The following is a 23,049-nucleotide window of genomic DNA, read 5'->3' as shown; positions in this document are numbered from 1 at the left end:
TTTATAAGTTCTAATTTCATATAAATAATGTCGACTAGAATGTGACGAAGTGATCACCACCCTTAACCTTTACACCACCAGACGTTCTCGTGCACATATTTTTCTGTCCTTTTTTCTTGTGTTTTTCAGTATTTCTAGAAATGAACCGTAATTTTGGAGCCAACAGACAGGCTATTTTTGTCCCAATCTTCTTAAGGAAAGTGCAGACTATAAATGGAACTATTTTTGAATATGGTGAAAAGGCTAACAAAAAACTTTGGGTATTCAAACTACTTTTTGAATTATGAACCATTGTTGTATTTTCAATTCCAAAATAGCTGCCAAAGTAGTGCTTTATGGGAAATCACAAAGACATGGATACCATTCACATTTTATTGGCTTTCTTCTATTTTTTTTATGAAACCTTTTAAAATTTGTAGTGCTTTTAATATTTTACGCACTTTTAATAGTTGTGTGTTTTAAGTACCAATATTCAACAAAATTATAATTTACAGAATGAATTTCAAATTTACATGGATTCTTTGATTGTTTAAAGATTTTGTTGATTGGTATCAAATCTGTGAAACAAAGAGTAGGTCCGTAGATTTGTTACTATAGCAACAATAATTTTAGTCCCTCACATGGTTAAAACTTATATTTCAAGTTGGTTACTCCTATTTTCATTTGGGAGGGGGCATCGATTGAGTAATATTTACTCTACTTAATGTTCTGTTACCATAGAAACAAGTTCAATGACCTCTTCTTTATAAATTATTTTTTGAATATACCAATTATTCCCCAAAGTTTGGTGCAATCTTCATGGATAATCCTTAGTATTTAACTTTGAATTATAAGTACTGCCACAGTCCCTCAACATGAATAGACTTTATTTAGTGGTAAGAATTATAACTATTTATCAATCTAATACCAGCAATCAAGAGAAGTTTTACTAATTATTTATTCAATAAAATAAGTTCATTGAAAACATTTTCACACAATATTATGCATTATTATATTATTCCTTATAAATTGAGTTAACAACATTTAAAGATGAGCTATACAGTGTACTAAACTTGGCTTCACATTGCCTGGTTATTTCTATCCTCATTTATATGTACAAGTATCGGTGTAACCAGGCACATTGGTCACCATACATGTATGATGCAAGTTTTCGTTGTTTAAATCAGTGACTATCAGGTGTTACTGCCTCTTGCAGAAGTCTCATTCTTTTTTTTAACCTGCTTGACTTTGCTTCTTCCTCATTTACCATCCTTATTAACTCCTCGGGCATCTTCTTTTTTGAGGCATAGTACGGCAACAACTTCTTTTTTGCAACAAGTTTTTTACAGTTTTGAATCGCCTGCGATATATATTCAAGTTTCCAATGTTTTTGCAACAGGGCGTGATCCAAAGTAAATGGACCCTGTCTGGTTCTCCGTACACTGGTGGCCACAGCCGAGGACTTCATTTCAAGACCAAGCTCGTGCACCGTTTTTCGTAAAAACTGTCCATGTTCTTTAAGGCACTCCATCTCTGGGTAGGTATGGAAGGAGAAAATAGAAATAATGTTAATTGAAGCTTGGCGGTAATATTTTATGTTCTGTGAAAAACGTTAAAGTGCATGCCTGATGTTGCTAATTTCTCTAATTTTGATGAATATTTTTGTCATTTTTGGTAAAAAGTGATATTTTTGTCTTCTTGTTAAAAACCACAAGTCTGATTGCTTTGATATTACATATATAGGTACTACATGTGGACCTCTTTCAGATTTGTTCATTTCGTGATGATATCTTTAATTCTCTAATTTTCATGAATATTTTCGATTTTCGACTTCTGTTAAAAACCGCAAGTCTAATTGCTTTGATATTATATATACTATATACGTACTACTGATAGACCTCTCTCAGATTTGTTCATTTCATGATGATTTTGTTCTTCAATTATCTAATTTTGATGAATATTTTTTGATAAAAAGTCTGATTGCTTTAATACTATACATATTGTTCGTTTTCTAATGATATCTTCTGTTCTTTAATTGCAATGTGCATTGATAACATCAGAGCTATCTCAGCCGACAGGCTGCTAGTTTTTACATCTCATAATTATTTAATGAGATAAATGCCATCAAAAACGCATTTGACACCAAAGTTGTTCAACCATGTTTTCAGGACATGATTGCTACATTGTTGCTGTGTGCAACGTGAAAGAGAAATTCTGAAATAATAACCATAGTATTACCTATTGTAAAATGTGGCTTGTCAAAGTGAATACATTTCATTCGTATGATGAGAGGCGGAGAGTCTACCGCTGGTCTCAGCATCCCCCTGACTGCTAGCTCATAGGCTGCTTGGGATTGCATCTCAACGCCTGAAAATCTGAAATTGACAAGAAGAAATCGACATGTGTCACGGTGCAGAAATCTAGAGGGCATTGTTCCCTTGCACGGTGTTGTTCCATTCAAACATTCACGAGAGTGGCGTGCTTTGCTGGAACATTCACCTTGAAAATTCAAGATGCTAGTCATCAAATGATTTGTAAATTGTGTTAGCTCCATTGCCTGTATAAAATTTATGTCCTTGCAACAAACTACCATGAATTCCATCGTCATAGTGACTATCTGTACTATTATGTTCAATTTTAATCTGGAAAAACAATTAACATTCTGTTTTGTACTTAATAATTCTCATGATCTAATCTGGGAATTATTTTTACATATCTGAATTTACAAAATTGTTTGGAGTCTGAAATGAAGACCCCCCCCCCCCACACACTTTTGAACATTGTTGTACTCGTACAACACATGATGTTCAACACTCAACATGCAAACCACAGATGTAAGATGCAAATTACTACTCACATCTCATTGATAACAAGGGTACCTCTCAAATTTCATGCTTTCTCATCATGGCGTTCACTTTTCTAAATACTATGGTTACATCCAACAGTGGACGCTATGATTGGAAAGATTGAATAATTAAACTAGAAATGAAAAGCTGATGAAACCCTACCTTGTCATAGCACTTTGGTGTACCCGACTCATTGCTGCAAGTACTCGGTTCATTTTCTCACTTTTGATATGGTCTGTATGATATGAACAAATGTTGAAATTAATATTTGTTGCTGAAAATAGTTGGTGACATGAGTACTGCCTCTAGAGGGCAGTATATGTGTGCATTCAATTCCTGTGAGGTCATCCATTGTGCTTATGAAGAAAACATTGATATATCTAAGTGTTGTTTACAGTGTTACTGACGTTATTTACTCACGGTAAGTTGTCTTCTCCCAAACTTTGCCACTTTCATCAAAGGTGTCTGTTGCCATACCAAACTTTCCTTTGACTTCATAAATACTGGGAAACTGAGCAGTATTCATCATACCAATCTTTTTATTGCCTTCCGTTGCCGTCATCACTGGGAAATTATAATATATGCATTTTTACATGAATAAATTATGCACATGCAAAGATTGAGAGGCGTTATACAGATATTCAAAGTATTTAAATGCACGTTGCCATGGTAACCCCATCCTTTGAGGATACTTTTAGCAATAACAATTCACATAAGCTGAGTCATGAAAATTTACTTAAGTTATTCATGTACTTTCAGGAGCATTGATGTAAGCAAGTTATTTTTGTTGATTTACCAATCCTATACCCTTGCTAATTCAAGATGCAGCCAATCCAAGAGTTTGTTGGCCTCAATACTTTTACTAAATTATTTAGGAAACAAATATAGTGTGGAATACTTTATTTTCTCTGGAATTAATTTTCGCTGAAAATGCTTTTTGGACGTTTTGTATGGAATTTATTTTCACTGATTTTTGATGAGTTCAATGTGAAATATAGGAAAAAAAGTATATTCGCTGGATTTTATTTTCACAGAATCATCCCTTCAGCGAAAATAGCGAAAATAAATTCCAAGTGAAAATAAAGTATTCTACAGTACATCAAAGATAAAGCCACTTAATTAGTATACAGCGATCAGAAATTCCCTATTAAAATGACTGAAGTTTTCACCTGACGATAGAAAAATTTATTAAAAAAATTTGAGATTTATACAAAATTGAATACATGCTTCACAGTACATGTCATGACCTGCATGATGATGGTGTTCCACTAAACCTACCCATAATGCCAGAAGCCATTCTGTCCAAAGGTGACAACCACGCTATCGATACTTTCTTATATCGTGGCCCAGTAACCAGTGGATGGTCAGCAAGGCTTGGCACTGAAGTAACCGTCAGAGCATTCGTGTTGTCTTCATTTTCAACTTTTTCTATCTTCACCCTGTTCCGCAAAGGTTGTTGCTCTAAAGAATTGATTTCTGCACATAGAGAACATTAATAGTCATTAAATCTGTTTTGTAATAGTTTTTGTTTGAGGTTTAAACTCAAACTTATTGCATCACTAATTTATGATGTGCATACAAAACCAATTCTCGCCCAACTGAATATTCAGTCATTTACAAATACACGCCATGTCCAAAATCTTCAATTCGATAATACTATTTTTGTTTATTCTCCACTTGGTGCCACTGTAACCTTTCAGTACTTGCGTTTTCAATCCCCATGCAGGGAGCATGCGAGGGTATTTTGCGGATTACCCTAGGAAATAATGTGACAGTTATGTAAAACACTTACTAGTACCGTATTATCATACAGATTTGTGTAAACCTTTTTGATCTCGTCTGATTGTCAATTAATTTATTAATGAATAAATAGAAATGGTAAAATGATTAAATTTCTACTACACCTTGCAGTAAATTATGTTCAATTATATTCTTCAGTTGAATGGCTGCCATTCCCGGAGGTTTATAAACAGCAAACACGCCATTCAGACCTCTCCATGCGACCGAAGCGAGGCCGGTACCAGTCATTGTGTCTTTAATGTGTCGATATATTTTAACTGTGCGACACAGTTTTTGTCACAGTAAATACAAAACATGAGAAAACAGCGCCACACACGTGTGAACGATACACTACTTCCGGGTTGGAACTTCTCCAAGAACGTTGGTTATTTCCTCCACTGTAGAATACCCTCTGCCTCGCTTTCGACTACGGAAGTGGCCCGGTAAATTTTGAAATTTTGGCACATAAACTTGTGAAAAACAAACATAATGGATTCAGAAAATTGCATGATTGTATTTTACAACTCACGAATGATTTGTGTCTTACTGAATATGATAAAACGTCTTGAAAACAAGCTTAAACTTTTCAACATTTTGAATTATGACGTCATTGATAACCAACCAATCAACGTTTGCCGTTCAGCGTTATGTTCGAAGTTCAATAAACATCAACAACTGCAATTTCGCTCGTTGGCGTTTCCAGATTTATAGTGCATTTAGCTGCAATAACCAACTGATACCCTTTATTGTGCAGCGGGTTTGCTCGTAAGTATCTATCTTTTCGAAAGGTAACGTTTGTTTGCGACCACTCTCGTAACAACCGTCAGAAAACCTCGTCGATTTATCAGACGCCAATCTGTATACGTCAGCCATATTGAATTCCAGAATTCTGCTGGAATACTACGGCACAAGAATCTCGGCAGGTGTATGCAAACAAGTGTATGCTCTGCTATTTCACATCGTCGTGTCACACATTATCGTCATTTGACTGTGATTTGGTTAAACAGATTGCAGATATATATATATATGCTTGATAGTAGACTTTAAAACTATAAAATCAAAATATTCTTGACAAATGAATTTGAGTAGTCTTGGCTTGAAACCATTTCAGAAATCTTTGATCACTATATTGATGGAATAGATCTGTGATTTTTTTATTTTTTTTTATTTATTATGTATTCAAAAGAATTCGTTGTCTCAATTATTCAATACATCAATCAATACATTTTTCTGAACATTTTTTAATGAATTAAATATAACTGATGTTTATCATGCTTTCTTTTTCCAGTTTCAACTTTTTGCATCTACAAAAAAATAAATCGCTCATTTTAGACAACTACAGAATGACAGTAGATAGGGTGAGAGCTCGTTCATCGTCTCCTCCATTACATGTCCATGTTGATCAAGACACACCAGTCCATGTTCACGTTAAAAAGGGAGTGCTAAAAAAGTCTGCAGCAGCCAAGGCAGCCGAGGTAAGTCAACTCAAATTAAACCTTGTAAAAGTTGATAACATTCTGGGTGGACAACATATATTTAACAGTAGACCTGTAAAAAAAAAAAAAAGGTGCAGTAACATTAACACAACACTAAATTGCAATCCAAAATGTCAGTTTACAGTTGGTTGCCATGGAGATGTAATTAAAATAAGATTAAACTGTAAGCTCATAGTTTTCCTATATGCTGCTCGTTTATATGCAAGCATGTTTTGTGATCAATTTATAGTTGTTATTTAAATTAAAAATTGCTACATTCCATGTTTTCAACTTATAAATATTTTATTATAAAATCACTGACTTGACCTGACAAAAGGACATTCTTTGTTGGTATGAATTTTTATGGCTTCCTGACAGTTTTTTTTTTTGACAGCTGTTCCACTTCATTTCAATATTTCATGGCTTAATCTTGAATTCCTGTGTTGTAATGTGTAATTTACTGTAAATAATCACTTGTATCATGTATATATGAATTAATATAAATATACAAGTACAGTGTCAACTTGGCAATGGCATGGTTGAATCAACCCTTTCCACCACTATAAATGAGTCAGTTTTTCCCATGCAGCAAGCAGAAAGACTAATCATCACAAAAAGTTAAAAGCTTACCAAAATATATTTGGGAAATGAACATTGTGCAGTGATCTTCGAATTTCTGAAATATTCCATTCAGTTGTACAAATTTATCTTGATATCTGATAAAATGACAGTTGATCGTTATTTGGGCAATCAGTACAACATGTGTACATGCCAAATTCTGTTGTGTGTATATGTATGATGACAATTACTATGTATGTTTTCTTTTTGATAGGATCGTTTGTGTAGATCTAGGCAGAGACACCACACCTTTTCTGGATACTCCAGATCCAAAGAACCGTGGGTTCCTGCACCTGGCAGATCAACTCGAGGGAAAAAACTCTCTTGGCAGGTAAGGATTTCAAAAATTGCCAGCATTGGTGACATGAATGGGTTTGTTGTAACAATAGGGAAGGGTTAGACCTTATCAACAAAAGGCAGGTACACCGCTGGCAGTCAGCCAAATTCAGGTATGGCTTAGATAAATAGCATTTGTATCTGGTTCATTAGAATAACTGCCATCCAGGGCATGAATGGAGATTGTTATCCAGATTGTAATTTCCAAACAACTTGTATCCACACATTTTTTGCAATTATTTTACATGTTCAAATTAATCAGCTGATAATATTTTGAGACGCTGGTGGAGTGCTGTGTAGTATGTGTGTATGGTACTTTAGACAGTGGTAGGTGTAATACACATACCAAGCTATTGTGTTTGAAAATGACAGTTAAACTGTTCATTGTTATCAGCGACAGGAGTCAGTGACAATACATTGCAAAATGTGCTGTTTACACTTGAATGAATGACGTTTGCATGTACGTTCATGCTGTACATATCTTAGTGTAGATCTCAACTGTTTTTCCCCCCCTTTTATATTGTTAACACAGAGTTAACTAATGACATAGCGTGTAAGGTTATGTATCTTTTCATTATTTTCTGTAATAATATCAGCCATCTACATGTGTATGCAGCAAAATTAACTTGGGGTGGGGAGGGTCCAGACCAGTTGATTTCTTGTATGTCTGCATAGTATTATATCTGATTCTGATATATTTTTAATCTCTCCATATAATATTACAATTGTGTTCACTGACTGTCACAGCTGTGCCAACCTTTAGTTACAGACACTGTTTTCACAAGTAGAATATAAACCAGTTTTTATGTACGACTGTAATGCCTGTTTTACTTTGTGGGTTTCTAACTGATACAATGACTCTTTGTCTTCCATGGCCTAATTTATGTACTTATTCAGACAGGTTTCTCTGCAGCAATGCCAGTTGAAATCAAATTTATATTTTCCCATGTCCTTGTCACTCATGAGTTTTTGATTTTAATACATCATACCTGTAGGTGTCCCAATATAACCCTCCCTCCTCCCATTACATATTAAGCCCCTCTAAATCCTACTTAAGATTATCACCAAGGAAGGGAGTGACCTTTACCCTGGCTGAATACCACTGATGACAATTATTTATTCACTCACACACATATATTTATATAGGATTGTTGTTCATGTTCGCCTTGGCTTGGATTAAGCAGTCATAGCACAACAAATTGCTATTATGATAGGAAAATATTATAGTAACACAGCCCTATATCATGTAGTCCCAAACTGTGGCCAACTGTACTACTGTATTTTCTTTATTACTGTAAATTACTTTATATTTGCTGAAGAATCAGTGAAACTAAACTACCTACAAAACAGCCAAAATGATTTTTCAACAAAATTAATTCCAGCTAAAATAAAGTATTTTACAGTAGTGACATACTGTAAACGGCTTAATTATTCACTGGGTTAAAATTTTGCTTATTTCGCTGAATGGAAAATACGCTAAATTAAAACCCCAGTAAATATGTAAAATTTAGCATAGAACACATTACCTAAATGATAAAACCGTGAATTTAAAACCCACTGAATATGCCTGAAATGGTAAATCAGTGAAAATTAAACCCAGTGAATATTAGTCATTTTACAGTATGTGCTTTTATTAAAGTTGTTTCTTATAGAGAAAATACAGAATATGTACACTCTGCCATGTGCAATTTAAACATACTAAAAAATGAAACTTGCCCACTTACATTCAATGACGAAGAGTTGCTACCTGACACCCCTTTTCATCTATGTTATACAAAATTGTAGTAGTTTTCACTTAATTTTTACACATGATTTTGTATTGAGTTTTTGAATGTTAATAAGTGTGATGTGTTTCCTACCACAGGGTGCTACACATAGGTTAGACATCAACCCATTAGACGCTGACATCATCCATTCAACACTGAGGAGAGAGGACTTATCGGACGAAGAAGAAGACAGAAGAATGTTACAATACGAGAAGAAAATAGACAGTCTGATGACAGAAGTTGGGTCTCTGAAGTCAGAGGTAAGCTCTTATTTCACATTACATTAGACTTTTTAGCTCCACTGTCGACTTAGTCAGAGCTTATCATATGAGTGATTGTCTGCCAGCGTCTGTTGTAGTCTGTGTCAACTTTTTACTTTTTCGAATACTTCTTGAAAACTACATGTCTGAATGCTTTGATACTTGGTGTGTATGTACCTTGGGTAGACCTCTCTCAGATTTGTTCATTTCATATTGATATCTTAAATTCTCTAATTTTGGTGAATATTGTTGTCATTTTTGGTAAAAAATGTTGAAAACAGCAAGTCTGATTGCTCTAATATTACCGTAGTTGTCAGAGTATAAACCCCTGTATGAATATAAGCCTCCCTCAAAATTTACAGCATTTTACAACAAGTCATTTATTTGATTATCCGCATTGCGTTCAATAGCATTGACATATTTAAATGAGCTATGGTAATTAAAACTTACTTTAATGGCCATCATGGGAAATCCAGCACATTATACACAATAGTGTATTATAGTGGTTCAATAAACTTGCTCAATGTATTTATAGAGAGATCTTGAAAAAACAAAAAGAAGAATGGAACGCAGCGAAGATGAATTGGAACTATCGCGTAGAGTAATCGAAGATCAGGAAGACGAATTACTGGATTTTAAAGATGAAATTGGTATACAAGAGAGAGAAAACAAACTATTACGCCGATCTGTGGAACGATTGAAAGATGAAGTTGACACGAGCAGGTATGTTTCACAAACTCATCCCTTTATTATACTGTAAAATCTGTATTAGAAGCCGCAGCTTCTATTAAAATGGTACAATGCAACAGAAGGGATGCAGCTTCTATTAGAGCATCTACACTTACGAGAAATAATAAATTTTTGCTTCTCAGTTATTCAAAAAGAATGGGTGCGACTTCTATTAGAGATGCAGCTTCTAATACAGATTTTACGGTGCTATAATATTCAGTCACTTATTTTGAAGTTACACTACCGGTAATATCATATTGTAGGTCTTGCCTCATTGGGTCTTGAGTACCACACTTTGATGCACATGCACCAAAAGTGATGTATTATAGATTTTATCCCCTCGTCTCATACAATATGTGTTTTGTGTGGAAGTAAGAAATAGAAAATGTACAAAGCAGGTACTAGTATCTAAATTAAAGCATATGAAACAATGTCTTCTTAATTTAGTTGCCACTCAATCACATGCACAGGAAATCTAATTCAACAACTATATGTACAAACTGTAGCTAAATAGCTATTATTTAATTCTAGTCCAGTAATGTTACTATTATCCAGTATCTACTGTAGATAAATAGCCAAACATGGTGCTAATTAGCATTTTTTTACACTCTCAGGACTGAAACAGACCTCTTAAATACGGAAAGAGAATTACTGATGAAAAAACTTGTGGAAGCTGAAATGGACGGTGATGCTGCTGCAAAACAAGTCTCAGCACTGAGAGACATTATGTACAGAATAAAACAGGTGAGATTTGAAAATCAATAATTGTTAATGCTAGTAAATATATCTTTAATATCCACTAATTCCAAAATTCACAAGTTCCTTCTTTTCATCACAAATTCACAAGATAGTTCTGTTTACAGTGTGCACTTTCCTTCAAAAGATTGGGACAAAAATAGCCAAATGTTTTGAGTAGAAACTGGAAATTGACTCAAATTTTATCTTTTTGGTTAGGGTTTCATTTACAAAAATATTGAAGAATATAAAAAAAAAAGTGCAGACAAATTTGGGCGAGAAAATGTTAATACACCTAACATTGCATAGAAATATCTTTTCTCTTTCAATGCATGTATGTGAAGAAAATACGCTGGCATTTACAACCGTTCTTGCTTTCTATTCACAATAGGAAAAAAGACTGTCATCTACAGATTCTAAGATACTGGCAAAGCAGCGAGAATTACTACTTGAGAAGCTTTCTGATTTTGAGACTACAAATCGTACGCTAAGGAGATTGCTGAGAGACCAACACCGTCGAGAGGTAAGAATGGGTTTGAATCCTTAACAGAGGAAGTAATGATCTTGGTATTTCGATATGCCTTTCCCTCTTGATTGGTTCAGGCAATGTCATTCTTTCAGATCACCTCTTTCAGTTCTGTTTGCAACCAATTCATTCAAACACATAAGTTTGTGGTTACAACAGATCTATCTACAGATCAAAGCAAAGAAACTACTTTTTAAATTTTGCGAGAGTTTTTGTGAGTCAAAATCATGAAATTTGGTAGCTGATTCTCTGTGGTCATATAACACCTCCATAAATAAATGCCACCAAAGCACAACAGTTTCTAGTTGCAAAAATTAAAAGGTGTATAGTATTTATTTCACAAAAAATACTTTACTAATGTAAGATTACTAACTACAAGACTTTTTTATTTCACTAGACTGCAAGAGAAAGAACAGAAGAACAGCGTGATGTGCTCCTCAAAAAACTCACCGAATCAGACAACATCAATCAGAAACTGAGACATCACATGCTAGACAGAAATCAAGAGGTAGATGCTCTGACGGCCACTCTGCGTGCCGAGCGTGAACAGTGTAAAAGTATGGCTGAGTTGCATACCTCTCTAGAAGGAACTCGTGCACATTTACAGAACCAGCTGCGGAAACGAGAAGCTGATTGCAATAGAATGGCTGTTCAGTTACGAGTAAGTCATATATGCTAAATATTACAAATTCTGTGGTATTTTTAATACAGTGATCCCTCGCTAAGTCATGCATGTCAGGATCCAAGCAAAAACCGTGACTTATCGGCGTCGCGACTTACCGAGGGTCCGTATGAATAGAATAGAATAGAATAGAATTGTTAAAAACCAATCCAACTACCCACGACTTAGCCAAAATTCCGACTTATTGAGGTGCGACTTAGCAAGGGGTCGCTGTATTTATATATATGGCAGTGTAAACAATAAAATGTAGTCATCAGTAAATAAATAACATAGACATGTTTAAAAGTTTTATTAATATGTACAAATCTATTAAAGGTGTCTTCCTTATTTGGAAAATGTGCATCACATTTGAACACTTTTCTTTGTTTACTTGCGACTGAAATAGGATTCAGTCTCTGAATGCAAGTGCTCCCACAGACATGCATTGTATAAAATGCTTTTCATTGCCAATGCAGTTTGGTTTATATATCACAAATCAAGTTACAGTGTGTATGACCGCAATCAGTTAAAAATGTTATCATTAGAATACTCAAAATAAGCACTCTGGCAGTACAGCATCACATTGACTTTTACTACACATTGTGATATTCTTGTAACAACCTCATAATATTTAATGTTTTCTTCATTTTAGGGTTTGGAAAATCAGCTTGAACAAGAAAAAATTGACAATGAACATCTGCAGAATCTGTTACAAGCAGCTAAAGACAAATCTGCTGCTGATAAAGAAGCATTAAAAAAAGCCACAAGGTAAAAATAAAAAAAAAAATGTAGCAATCTTGAACTTAATTAAATATATGCTGCACCAGTGTTTTATCCTCAAAGCCTTTCAACTGTTCTGTCCATGATGCTTAGATTTTTTGGACACAAAATAACAAAGGAATCAATTTACAAGTAACATTTTTATATGGAAATCAACTATAATGAGTATTTTCTTGAAGAGAACACTGTGCGAATACAGTGTTAAAGACAGTGCTTAAGGTATACCGGTACAATAGTGTTAATGAGTGTTTATGTTTTCCTTCATCAGAGTTCAGAAAGAAAGAGCAACCCGAAGTGAAGATGCTGTTGAGAAAATGAACGCTACATTGTTGGAGAACGAAACTCACCTTGCGGAAGTTGAGATGAGTTTAGACCAGTGGAAAGCTAGGGGGCAGAAAGTGATCAAAGAAAAGGCGCAGCTAGAAGCAGAAAATTCAGCTCTCATTAGGTGTGTTCAATTTCATTGTTGCGTATTATGATGTTATTACGAAGATACTGCAAAGTATGCACGAAGACAGTACAGCGGGAGTATCAGCCGGCATGCAGCAGAGGTTGATGTAATTGCCTACTGTCTAAGTGCATACATTGCAGTATCCTCGTAATAACCTTATTATTATAAATCTTTTCTTCCCAGAAATGCATCAGGTGATTGCCGAAATCCAAAACGTGTAGAACAGATTTGGGGAACTTCTTTGTGTGGGGGTGGGGGCAGCCATGTTTGTTTTTTATTAATAGAGGACGCTTACATGCGTAATCGTTCCATATTTGGAATTTGCGTTTCCTAATATGGTAGGATGAATATATTATATTTCTTTTCACTTTTACCTTGTTTCAGTTTTTCATGTCTCATACAAGTTTTATAATTAACTTAATTTTTAATTGTTCTTTTTAGTCGAATTGAAGACATGGAATTAGAAATCCGCGATTTACAGCAGAGTAATAGAATTAATAGTGACACATTAAACTCTAAACTACAATCTAAGAGCACTGAAGTATCAAGTCTAAAGATGGACAATGAAAGACTGAAGGTGGGGAAGAATCATTTCATTGCAACTCAGTCTTTTTCACATTCAAAAACACAAATTCTATCTTAACCAGTTGTATTTCCTAGTCTAGGACTCCACGACTTGGACTCCCTGAACCCACCAATATTCTAAGTCCCTTTCTTTGGTCAGTTTAGACAGATATTTTTCTACACTGGTGATTAGAAACTTGTCCAAAATATTATTTTGAATATGTTACTATACAGAAATGACTCAGCACCTGTCTGTTTCTGATCAATACTGAAAATGCTAGTGCAAAATATTTGCATGTCCCATGGGCACTGTATATTGAAGCAGCATTATTTACATTTCTCTTCAGACTTCTCTGAACAATGTGGAAGAAAAACTTTTATGTTGTGAGTCGGAAATCCGAGAACTGAAATCCAGCATTCAGCAGTATGAAAATCTGATTACAGAATACAAGACACAGGTAAGGGTCAGAGGTTATGTGAGACAGTGTTGTGTGAGAGTATATATGTACTACATTGTATATGCCGACACACTGGGACGTCATTTGTTTACATTTTTCCCAACCAACATCAGTACTACGGTAGCTATTTTTTTACTTACATGTGTCAATTTTTCATTGAGTAAAAATTATTATAAGTGTCCATGCAAGAGTCCTTTTTTGATGCAGTAAAGGACAAACAAATACTGTAAAATACTTTATTTTCGCTTGGAACTAGCTAATTTTTGCTATTTTCGCTTGGAACTAACTAATTTTTGCTATTTTCGCTTGGAACTAGCTAATTTTTGCTATTTTCGCTGAAGGAACGATTCAGTGAAAATAAAATCCAGCGAATATACTTTTTTCCTATATTTTACATTTAACTCGTCAAAAATCAGTGAAAATAAATCCCATGCGAAACACCAAAAAAGTCTTTTCAGCGAAAATTAATTCAAGCTAAAATAAAGTATTCCACAGTAGCATTTAAATAACCCAACTAATTTCATCTTCAAGCGACAAAACTAATTTTCATTGTTCTTCTCCATTCTCTTTCTTCTCAATTACATGCTTAATCTTGATTGATTAGGTTTCACCAGCACACTTGGCAAGACTTGTGGTATGTGACTTCCATTCGTTCCCTGCTTTGTATTTGCAGCTACATGTATCTTGTATCTTAAAGATTGACTCACTACCCCTACTATTCTCAGCAAATTTCTTGTTAGTAAGATTTGTATACTGCATAGCATGTGGCAGCTATATGTAGTATCATATCATCTATGTGAAAGTCGTGTACCCTCATCAGCTCATTTGTATATGCATCAATGTTAGGTTGTCAATGAGAGCATTCATCCACCATGGAGAATGACATCTCATATTGCAAGTACCGGTATAATAAACATAAGCTGAGCTTCATTTCCAGACAGTCGTGTGTCTGGGCAAAATAAGTCACATGGCATGTATAACAATACATGTAGTTTTTGGTTCATGTTCCCTTGTGTTGGTGATGCGCTTCTAATAGAGTAAATAAAATACTGTAATGCTTGGTAGCTTGGTGTTGTCACATGCATACTGTATGTCATCTATGGCCTTAATAACACAAAACTACATTCTTCATGGCTGCATATTACTGAATATACATATCAAACAAATTGGCAATTGTAGTCTTGGTCTTGATATGGCTTCAATATATGTTGTGGTGTATTAAAGATTGTTGATTGTTGGTGTCTGTATATTATTTCACTAATGATCTTTCTGCATATACATCTGTGGCTGTTGGCTTTGCTGCCCTACTACATAGCACATTTTGTATTATGTTGTGGTGTTTGAAGTTATTTCCTGTGATTATTATAGCTTCACTCCCTCTTAGGACTATAGTCTTGTCTATCACAGAAATCATACTGTACATGTACCATACTGATGTGAGGTGTAGGAGGAGATAGAGAGGCAATGATCATTTGTTCATTAGCATCATGACGTGAGCACAATATGTAAATTGTAAACTGTTTAATTTCATGAGTGAAATTCATGAAATTTTGTAGCATTGGTCCTACCAGTAAAAATATGAAGTTGCAGAAATTGAAATAAACATTGTTTACAGTAATGGATGTCAAAAGAAAATTCTTATAAAATCAAGACATGTACGGAAAAAATTGACTAGAGTGGATAAGGGACTCCAATTTTTTTTTTTTTTGGTGATGTCAGAGTGTAAGGCTGTTGCAGTATTCTGTCCAATAAAGTCAACTTTTTTTCTGTTTTTTAACCCCTGTTTATCTACATTGTACAGCTTTTTTCTTTTTCTTGGACAGACTTATCCTTCATCGCCTGGCTTTTCATCACACCATTATGCATCATATCAAAAGGTCTCATTTATTTTATTAATTAAGTAACTTCTATCCTAGACTAGAATCTTGGTGTTCATTCAACAGGATTCCAGCTTGCACTTTATAAAATCACTTTCTTCTGTGCTCCATCTTTTTCTTTTCCAGCATTATAAAGTAGTATTAGCTCAACAATGCATGTAGCACTGTTACTGCACCCATGTTCCACACTAAGTAGTATTAACACAACCATAGCACTATTACTCAACTGCATGCTGCCCAGAATATTTTATGTCAACATTATATTCTTCAATATGAGGTGATGCTGGTGATTTGCGAAGACTTCAACCTATTTGTCACTAAATAGCGCTCTAGTTTTAGAAATACCACAACCAATAGTTTGCCACTATTTGTACATTGTAATTGTAGACATATATCAACCCTTGTTTGAATATATGAATATTAAAAATACCATACTTATATTTATCTATAAATAATTATCTCAAACTGGTGTTAGTGACCACCTGCCCGTAGAGGTCTCTGTTGGGCAGTCCTGTTACACTTAACAAGTGTCTTCTGACCATATAGTCACCGTCTTTTTGGTACTGTTTTGATCAAATACATGTATGAAGGCCAAAATGTTTATTTCCATCTTCAAATTATATTATGTTGAAAAATCATCCCTTTAAACAAGAACGTCTGGTTTTATTTTCATAAATAATTCAGCTTTTCTATAAAGGCACCTGAAATTCTTATTGCCCCCAATTAATTACCTTTATTTATTTCAAGTTCCCTTTTACTCTATAGTGTTAAAATGTGGTAATTTTGATCCTGTTTTTGTAAGGTGATGTCGTTGGTAGTTGTGTGTTATGATGAGAATGCTCTTTGTTTCAATTTCAATATTGATTGCAGCGTTATAGCCAGAAAATGCCTGTCAAATTTATACTAAAATGCACGATAATAGTTGCTGGTCTGTATTCACAATAGTTTATCAGTTTTTTTCGTTGATTTTTTTATAGCTACATTTGTATTCTGTAAAAAAAAAAAGAAATTTTCAATAAAAAGTTGACAGGTTTCTAGAAATTTAGCCTGTCAAATCTTATTTTGTGGCTGTCTAAAATGACAGGTGGCTGGCTAAAATGATGTGTGGACAGGTGGCTGGCTAAATACCTGATTGATTGTGTTGTTGTTGTAAAGAAGCATTCATTCATATTCTGTTTATTGCAAACTGTTGATAATTGTTTTATTCTTCTTTTACTCAGATGACCCGGTCACAGAGAGAAGCCGATGAGGTCTCGTATAAGCTACAGTCACAGGAAAAACAAACAGACAGACTACAAGAAGATGGCCAAAGAGAACTAGAAAAGGTAAACACTATCATTGCACACATAAACACACAATTGAAGCGCAAAGGCAGACTGATATATGCAGATTGGTTTCAGAAAACACTGCAAACTGATAGTGCATACTGTCAAAGCGACTGTCACTGGTATTTAATTTGTCATGACTATATTTGCTTTTGCTTGATTCACTGATTGCTAAATGCACGATGTCAAAGCCCCAGACCATTTAAATTTAGAATGCATTGTTTCCTTTCAAAACCAGAAAATTTAAAACCTGAACATGCCTGCATCAAATCAAATCTGCTAAAATTTAACCCAGTGAATGTTTCTCGTTTTCACAGTACAGTCTACAAAAATTAGCGAAGTTGAGTGAAATAAACCCTGCATACAAAATGCCACATAGAATTTCTAAACTTAATTCCCCCTATCTGCAGGTGAGAAATAGATTGCAGCAGAGATTGATGGAACTGGAGCCGTTACCTGACATGCTACGTACTTCTGAGTTACAGCTACATGAATCTAATGAAAAGCTGATGACATATGAAAAGAGACACGCTGAACAAACTAAGCTTATCTCTGATCTCTCAGTCAAGGTGTGTACTACTGTATATAAAACAAAAAAGCTTTGCAAAAAAAATAAAGGAGATAATTATTCACTGGGTTAAAATTTTGCTCAAATTTTATGACATGAGTGTCAGCGACTTTTTGGAAGTCTTCATGACTGCCATAAAATTCTGAAACAAGTTTTCATTCAGTACTGATTATATGAATTTCATTATGCTAGGTTGAACACCAAACTGACCAGCTTGAGAATCTACGAGAGAAATGGCACTCATCTCAGGATGAAGCCCGGACCATGCAGTCAAGAGTAGATGCCCTAGAAAGGTATGTTACCTACCATATATGGATATTTACCTCAAGTTAGTACACTGCACAGTGATACAACATGTTGTTATATGACACGAACAAATTTCAACATTCAATTATACTAATACACCTATTCTATGCGTTGTGTCCTTAAGTGCCAACGTGCTTTTATGGACATCTAACACATTGATATCATATGATGTTTAGTCAACTATCAACGAAGATTATGTTTTTGAACGATTTTACTTCAGGTGACAGTGGTCAATGTGAACGTTGCTTTTACCATATACTGTAAAATATTTATGCTTGGAATTAATTTTCGCTGAAGGAATAATTCAATAAAAATAAAATCCATACAAAACACCTAAAAAGTCTTTTCAGCGAAAATTAATTCCAGCTAAGTATTTCACAGTATACTTAATATATAGAAGTGCTCTGTCACAAAAGGGTGAAACTAACAGGAATGATGTAATATACGTTGTCATAAAATATTTCATAATATCTTCACTTAACAGGAATGTCAATTATCATTTATTAAATACTAAAATATAATCTCTGATTATGATTCAATAGAAAAATACAGGCCTCAGATGAACAGAATAGAGAACTACACATTATTGTAGCAAAAAGAGAAGAGACTGTACACCAACACCAGGTATGCTATTCGGTTCATTTCCCAGCAATTTGTGCTGCACACAGTGGATATGTTGAGGGTGCTCGGCTTTTCTGAATTCAAAATGAGATAAAGTCGTCTAACTTCTGATCATCAAAAAAGTGAAGCTTGAATTATACAATTCGATGCCATATATTGTGGTTAAAACGTTAAAGTATTAGAAATATTTATATTCACTGCATTCAATTACCCACCATAGACTCCGGTCAGTCAAAATGACTATTTTGAACTGTAGGCATTAATCTCCGATTCAGCCAATGACAGAGAGAGAAATCTAGGTCAGGGGAAGCCCCATGACCTCATGTTTTCCTTCACCTCACAAACCATGTGACCGAGGTAATGAGGCAACGCCATATTGCCTCCTTAATCACTTCAGGTTCTTTTTCTTCGCATCGTGTGTACGGCTCGATAAAAACCGTGCGTTTCAGTCATCCAGATGAACTATGTGAATAGTCAGGTTGAAAACCCTCTGCCTAATTTGATTTGCTTCAAATAAATTACCATATGTCCTGGTCACATCACCTAATTGACACTAAACTAACACCAAGAAAACTGTAACATGTTTATTTCAATACAGTCAGATGGATTTGAATGTTGTAAAAATTACGAACACTTGAACATTTTTTTATTTTGGGTTTTATTAGATTCGCTTGGAAGAAAAGACTCGTGAAGTTGCCAGTTTGTCTCGACAATTAGAACAGGCTATTGCCGATTCACGCAGAATTGAAGAACAGAGTAAAGAAAAACAATCTGCTAAAGACCGCAACAACCAATCAAGAATACTAGAATTGGAATCACAACTATCTCGAGTCAAAGCAGAAGTATCCCAAGCCAAGAGAGGAAAAGAAGATGTGAGTATTCATTTCCTTTCCACCCCTATATTTGTATAAATGGACTGACCTGAAAGTGAGCGACAATAGGGTCATTCCAAATTACGGGTGTGACAGCATGTTAATTGACTCACAGGATGTTTTATTTTATTACAGGCTGAGAGGAGATTCAACTCGCGGCTATATGACTTAAAAGACAGACTAGAACAGGCACACAGTACCAACCGTAGTATGCAGAACTACGTACAGTTCTTGAAGAGTTCGTACTCCAATGTTTTCGGGGATACATCCATTACATCATCCCCACTCAGGGATCGCTCCACCATACTTTGAAAAAACAAACAGCTGACTTAAATAAATAATATAAATAAACTTTTTCGTTTCATTTCATCATTTGTTGTGTGCATGTAATTGTTTTACTATTTTGAAGGTTTTGTGTAGTCCTTGCTGTAAATTTTAGACTTTTGTATTCTAAGCTTGTATGGCAAATGTCTCGAACGAATGAAACAGATGCGGGTTGTTTATTTCATTCTACAGTTTCTGAAATATTGTGCATTATCAAACACATTGAATTTATTTTCTGCATGAGGATTTTTTGTTTTTTTTAAAGAATTTTTTTTCATTTTAAACGGAAATTTAATTTAATCTAGTGATTGCTACCCTTTAGCAAATATTCTTAATAGGAGTTGTGAAAAGTCTGATTAAAATCTAATTTAGATATACGATTTGGAGATATATGACCACCAGTATACAGTCTTTATCTATATCTGACCAATGCAAAACTGGCAATTCCACCTTAGATGACATGCTGATGGATTGCTGAGACATGAAAGCAATTTGCATAGGTAGTTACATTGTAGTTGTCGTTTAAGGTGATGTACATCTCCCACCGTTTATAGTCCAAATTTGGTAGTTGAATTTTCTAGTGATTGATGTTTTAATGCAAATTTATTTTGTCTATGTACCACAAAAAATGTCTCAGCTGAACTTTATGAATTTTATTTTTAATGCATCATTCTTTTTACTGCAATATTTTTAATTCAATTTTTAAATACATGTATAACCAACAAAATCCGAGCCAAATATAGGTAGGTTATAATCAAACTGAGATTTACTCAAAGTTGTATGTGAAAATCAGTAGAGGGGTTGATGGTATGCATATCATTTAGTATGAGCCCAGCACTTTGTTTCATGTCAACAAATTTGTACTGTCAATCAATTTTATTTCATTCTTTTAATTTAAAACCAAAAAAAACAAAACAGGAATATTTGTTTATTTCTTAGTGTGTAAGGTGCTTCAAGATTTTTTTTAATTGTTTAAAATATTTTATTTTTTTGTCTATCATTGAATGTGTTATTGTAAAGTGAAGATTTAATGTTGTTATTGTAATCAATTTGTAAGTTACTCTTTGTATTCTCACAGTAAGTTACGTAAAGTTTTATTTCTTTTTTTATTTCTATTTGTGGTATTGTTATATATACTTAATGATATCTGTTTATGTAAGACAGTACTCCAAATTCTACATACTAAATTTACTTATTTGCTCTATTAGAAGTGCATCTCCAATAGAAGTGCATGTAAATAAAAAATGCATTAACTGTATACTGGATTATTAAAATATTACTTATTTGACCATGGAAACACTTCTGTAATTTACGTAAGCATATGTGCTTCTAATAGAATAAATTTCATGTCAGTACATTGTTTTCCCATTTGTTGGTTCCTGAATTGAATGGTGTGTGTATATATGCCCAACACTGTCGGTTAGTGAAATCCTGTGCCACCACAGTGGGCCTTGTCACGTTTGTGTGTGTGTGTGTGTGTTCACCTTTTGTTTTACTTTCATCATGTGATACAGGTCAATTTGAATATATTAGTCACTTTTTGATTTCACATATAATAGTCTTCCATTCTGACATCTTCAGAAACTAGCAATCCATGATAGGTTCAACAACAATTCAAAGCTGGTTACATAGCACACACACACTCAACAAAATTAAACTTACTGTCACCTTGATAAAAAGAAAATAAACTGAAATATTTATACACTTTCCTGAACATTATTTTTGTCTTAGCTCCTTTGAAACATTTAGTTTGGCCAATATTATATATACAAAAAAGTAGGGCCAATGATGTACTAGTACATGTAATTCATGACACTGAATTGTTGTAATATATTGTTTCATTTGGATGATGTTTTTTTACTGAATGGCTCGGATGTATTTAAACAATAATGAATCCCCAATAGTGCCGTATTGGATGAGAAGAAAGATCTGCGGCAAGTTAGTTTCTGAGGGAACGCAATATGATACTATGAGAGATTCATTAATGTTATAAATCACCACCATCAGAATTAACAAATTTAAATAAATAAATGTTTGGGCTTTTTGTTGAAATCAATTTACTTACGAATAGAGGTTTATATTATCGTGTGGTAATGTAAAGCTATGTCGTCATAGAAACCTCTAATTCTGATAGTGGTGATTTAAAATTGCCCTTAATATACATACATATGCTTCCTAATTGATATTGTCATATTCCTGTATTATACTAGAGTTAAAAGTTGTGTGGTATGGTGCTTCTCTGATTATGTATTCTATTGTCAGCGTATTTTTTATATTGTACTAGTGCAAGGACAGAAATAAAACAATCACAGAACACTGAATTTTTCATGAAGGTGTGAAATTATTAGTTTCAATATCAGATAATGTATTTAAAACTAGAAATTGATGGTACACTTTTATATGAGTGTCTATTCGATAAATTAGAAACCATTATATTTATTACTTAGTATTAATCCATTAAATCTGATAGTTTCTGTTGCCTATTTCGCCCATGGTAGTAATTTGGGACAAATTAATAACAATTAGATCTAAAAGTCATTGTTAACTTGCCATGGAAGGAGATGCTGAATTGTTCGATTTACGAACATCGAGTTACAAAAACACGGAATTTTAAAAAAATGACCACGCCCACATTTTAGAAACCACGTTCAATTAACAGTTAACCGAACTTCAAATTACAGGCAACATAGATGTGTTGTTTTGTTTAAAGTTCAAATTTAGTAAACTGAATTTTAATTAATTACCGATTTACGGCCAACCTACAGCAACTCTATGTTGCCCGTAACTCGACGTTCTGTTAACTGTTAATTGAACGAGTTACATCTTTGTCGTGGTTTCTAAAATTAAATGCCGTTTAAGCATTAAACCCATAGGTTCCATATGACAAATACAACGCGTGTTATTATGTGTAATTGGGTTTTATATTCGTGGCGTGGCATCCACTGCTCTGTGCATTAAACCATTTAGTGCACATACACAACAAACAACTGTATGTTACACTTGCAGTCATGCTCTCAAGTGACTAAAAAAGGTATTTTTATTGACTAAATCATATCAAAACAATATCCATGCTGCAATCAGCATTTCATTAATCGATTCACTTACAATAAAGTGTGTTGTCCAACAATAGTTTATGCTGATTTCATTGGAATGTTTATTCTTGGGAAACATAAATGCCCATATAAGATAGTTG

The 23,049-nt window shown here is 34.1% G+C and overlaps 2 protein-coding genes across 4 annotated transcripts; one reads left to right on the top strand and one right to left on the bottom strand.

Annotated features, from left to right (window-relative positions):
• Positions 1-827: 827 nt before the first annotated feature.
• LOC100366290 (pseudouridylate synthase TRUB2, mitochondrial-like) lies at positions 828-5,003 on the bottom strand. The gene is made up of 6 exons (XM_002731923.4): positions 4,730-5,003; positions 4,104-4,301; positions 3,246-3,389; positions 2,988-3,060; positions 2,218-2,354; positions 828-1,512 (listed from the first exon to the last, which is right to left on the bottom strand). Exons 1-6 carry the CDS (start codon positions 4,851-4,853, stop codon positions 1,163-1,165), a joined length of 1,026 nt encoding a protein of 341 aa, XP_002731969.2. The 5' UTR covers positions 4,854-5,003; the 3' UTR covers positions 828-1,162.
• Positions 5,004-5,231: 228 nt separating this feature from the next.
• On the top strand, positions 5,232-22,177 carry LOC100366442 (outer dense fiber protein 2-like). 3 transcript variants are annotated; one of them, XM_002731924.4, is made up of 18 exons: positions 5,232-5,369; positions 5,893-6,079; positions 6,912-7,028; positions 8,898-9,059; positions 9,595-9,782; positions 10,403-10,532; positions 10,915-11,046; positions 11,447-11,710; positions 12,363-12,478; positions 12,759-12,938; positions 13,383-13,518; positions 13,853-13,963; positions 17,061-17,165; positions 17,576-17,734; positions 17,926-18,026; positions 18,582-18,663; positions 19,326-19,532; positions 19,668-22,177. In XM_002731924.4, the coding sequence occupies exons 2-18, from the start codon at positions 5,948-5,950 to the stop codon at positions 19,842-19,844; spliced, it is 2,499 nt and encodes an 832-aa protein (XP_002731970.2). In that variant the 5' UTR covers positions 5,232-5,369; positions 5,893-5,947; the 3' UTR covers positions 19,845-22,177. The 3 variants fall into 3 exon arrangements, with proteins under 3 accessions (XP_002731970.2, XP_077862936.2, XP_077862935.2); XM_078006809.2 differs by lacking the exon at positions 5,232-5,369 and adding an exon at positions 5,468-5,543; XM_078006810.2 differs by lacking the exon at positions 17,576-17,734.
• The last annotated feature ends 872 nt before the right edge of the window (positions 22,178-23,049 follow it).

Source organism: Saccoglossus kowalevskii, chromosome 17 (assembly GCF_978046115.1).
Source record: "Saccoglossus kowalevskii chromosome 17, keSacKowa6.1, whole genome shotgun sequence".
Lineage (NCBI taxonomy): Eukaryota > Metazoa > Hemichordata > Enteropneusta > Harrimaniidae > Saccoglossus > Saccoglossus kowalevskii.
This window is presented reverse-complemented; position numbering and strand designations above follow the sequence as displayed.

Excerpts from the sequence above, each read along its gene's own strand:
- LOC100366290 (XM_002731923.4), bottom strand. The coding sequence starts at position 4,853 with ATGACTGGTACCGGCCTCGCTTCGGTCGCATGGAGAGGTCTGAATGGC. Across the intron at positions 4,302-4,729 it reads TGAACATAATTTACTGCAAG|AAATCAATTCTTTAGAGCAA; the intron begins GTGTAGTAGAAA and ends CTCTATGTGCAG. Across the intron at positions 1,513-2,217 it reads CAAGCCACATTTTACAATAG|AGATGGAGTGCCTTAAAGAA; the intron begins GTAATACTATGG and ends ATACCTACCCAG.
- LOC100366442 (XM_002731924.4), top strand. The coding sequence starts at position 5,948 with ATGACAGTAGATAGGGTGAGAGCTCGTTCATCGTCTCCTCCATTACAT. Across the intron at positions 17,735-17,925 it reads TCTCTGATCTCTCAGTCAAG|GTTGAACACCAAACTGACCA; the intron begins GTGTGTACTACT and ends TCATTATGCTAG. Across the intron at positions 18,027-18,581 it reads AGAGTAGATGCCCTAGAAAG|AAAAATACAGGCCTCAGATG; the intron begins GTATGTTACCTA and ends ATGATTCAATAG.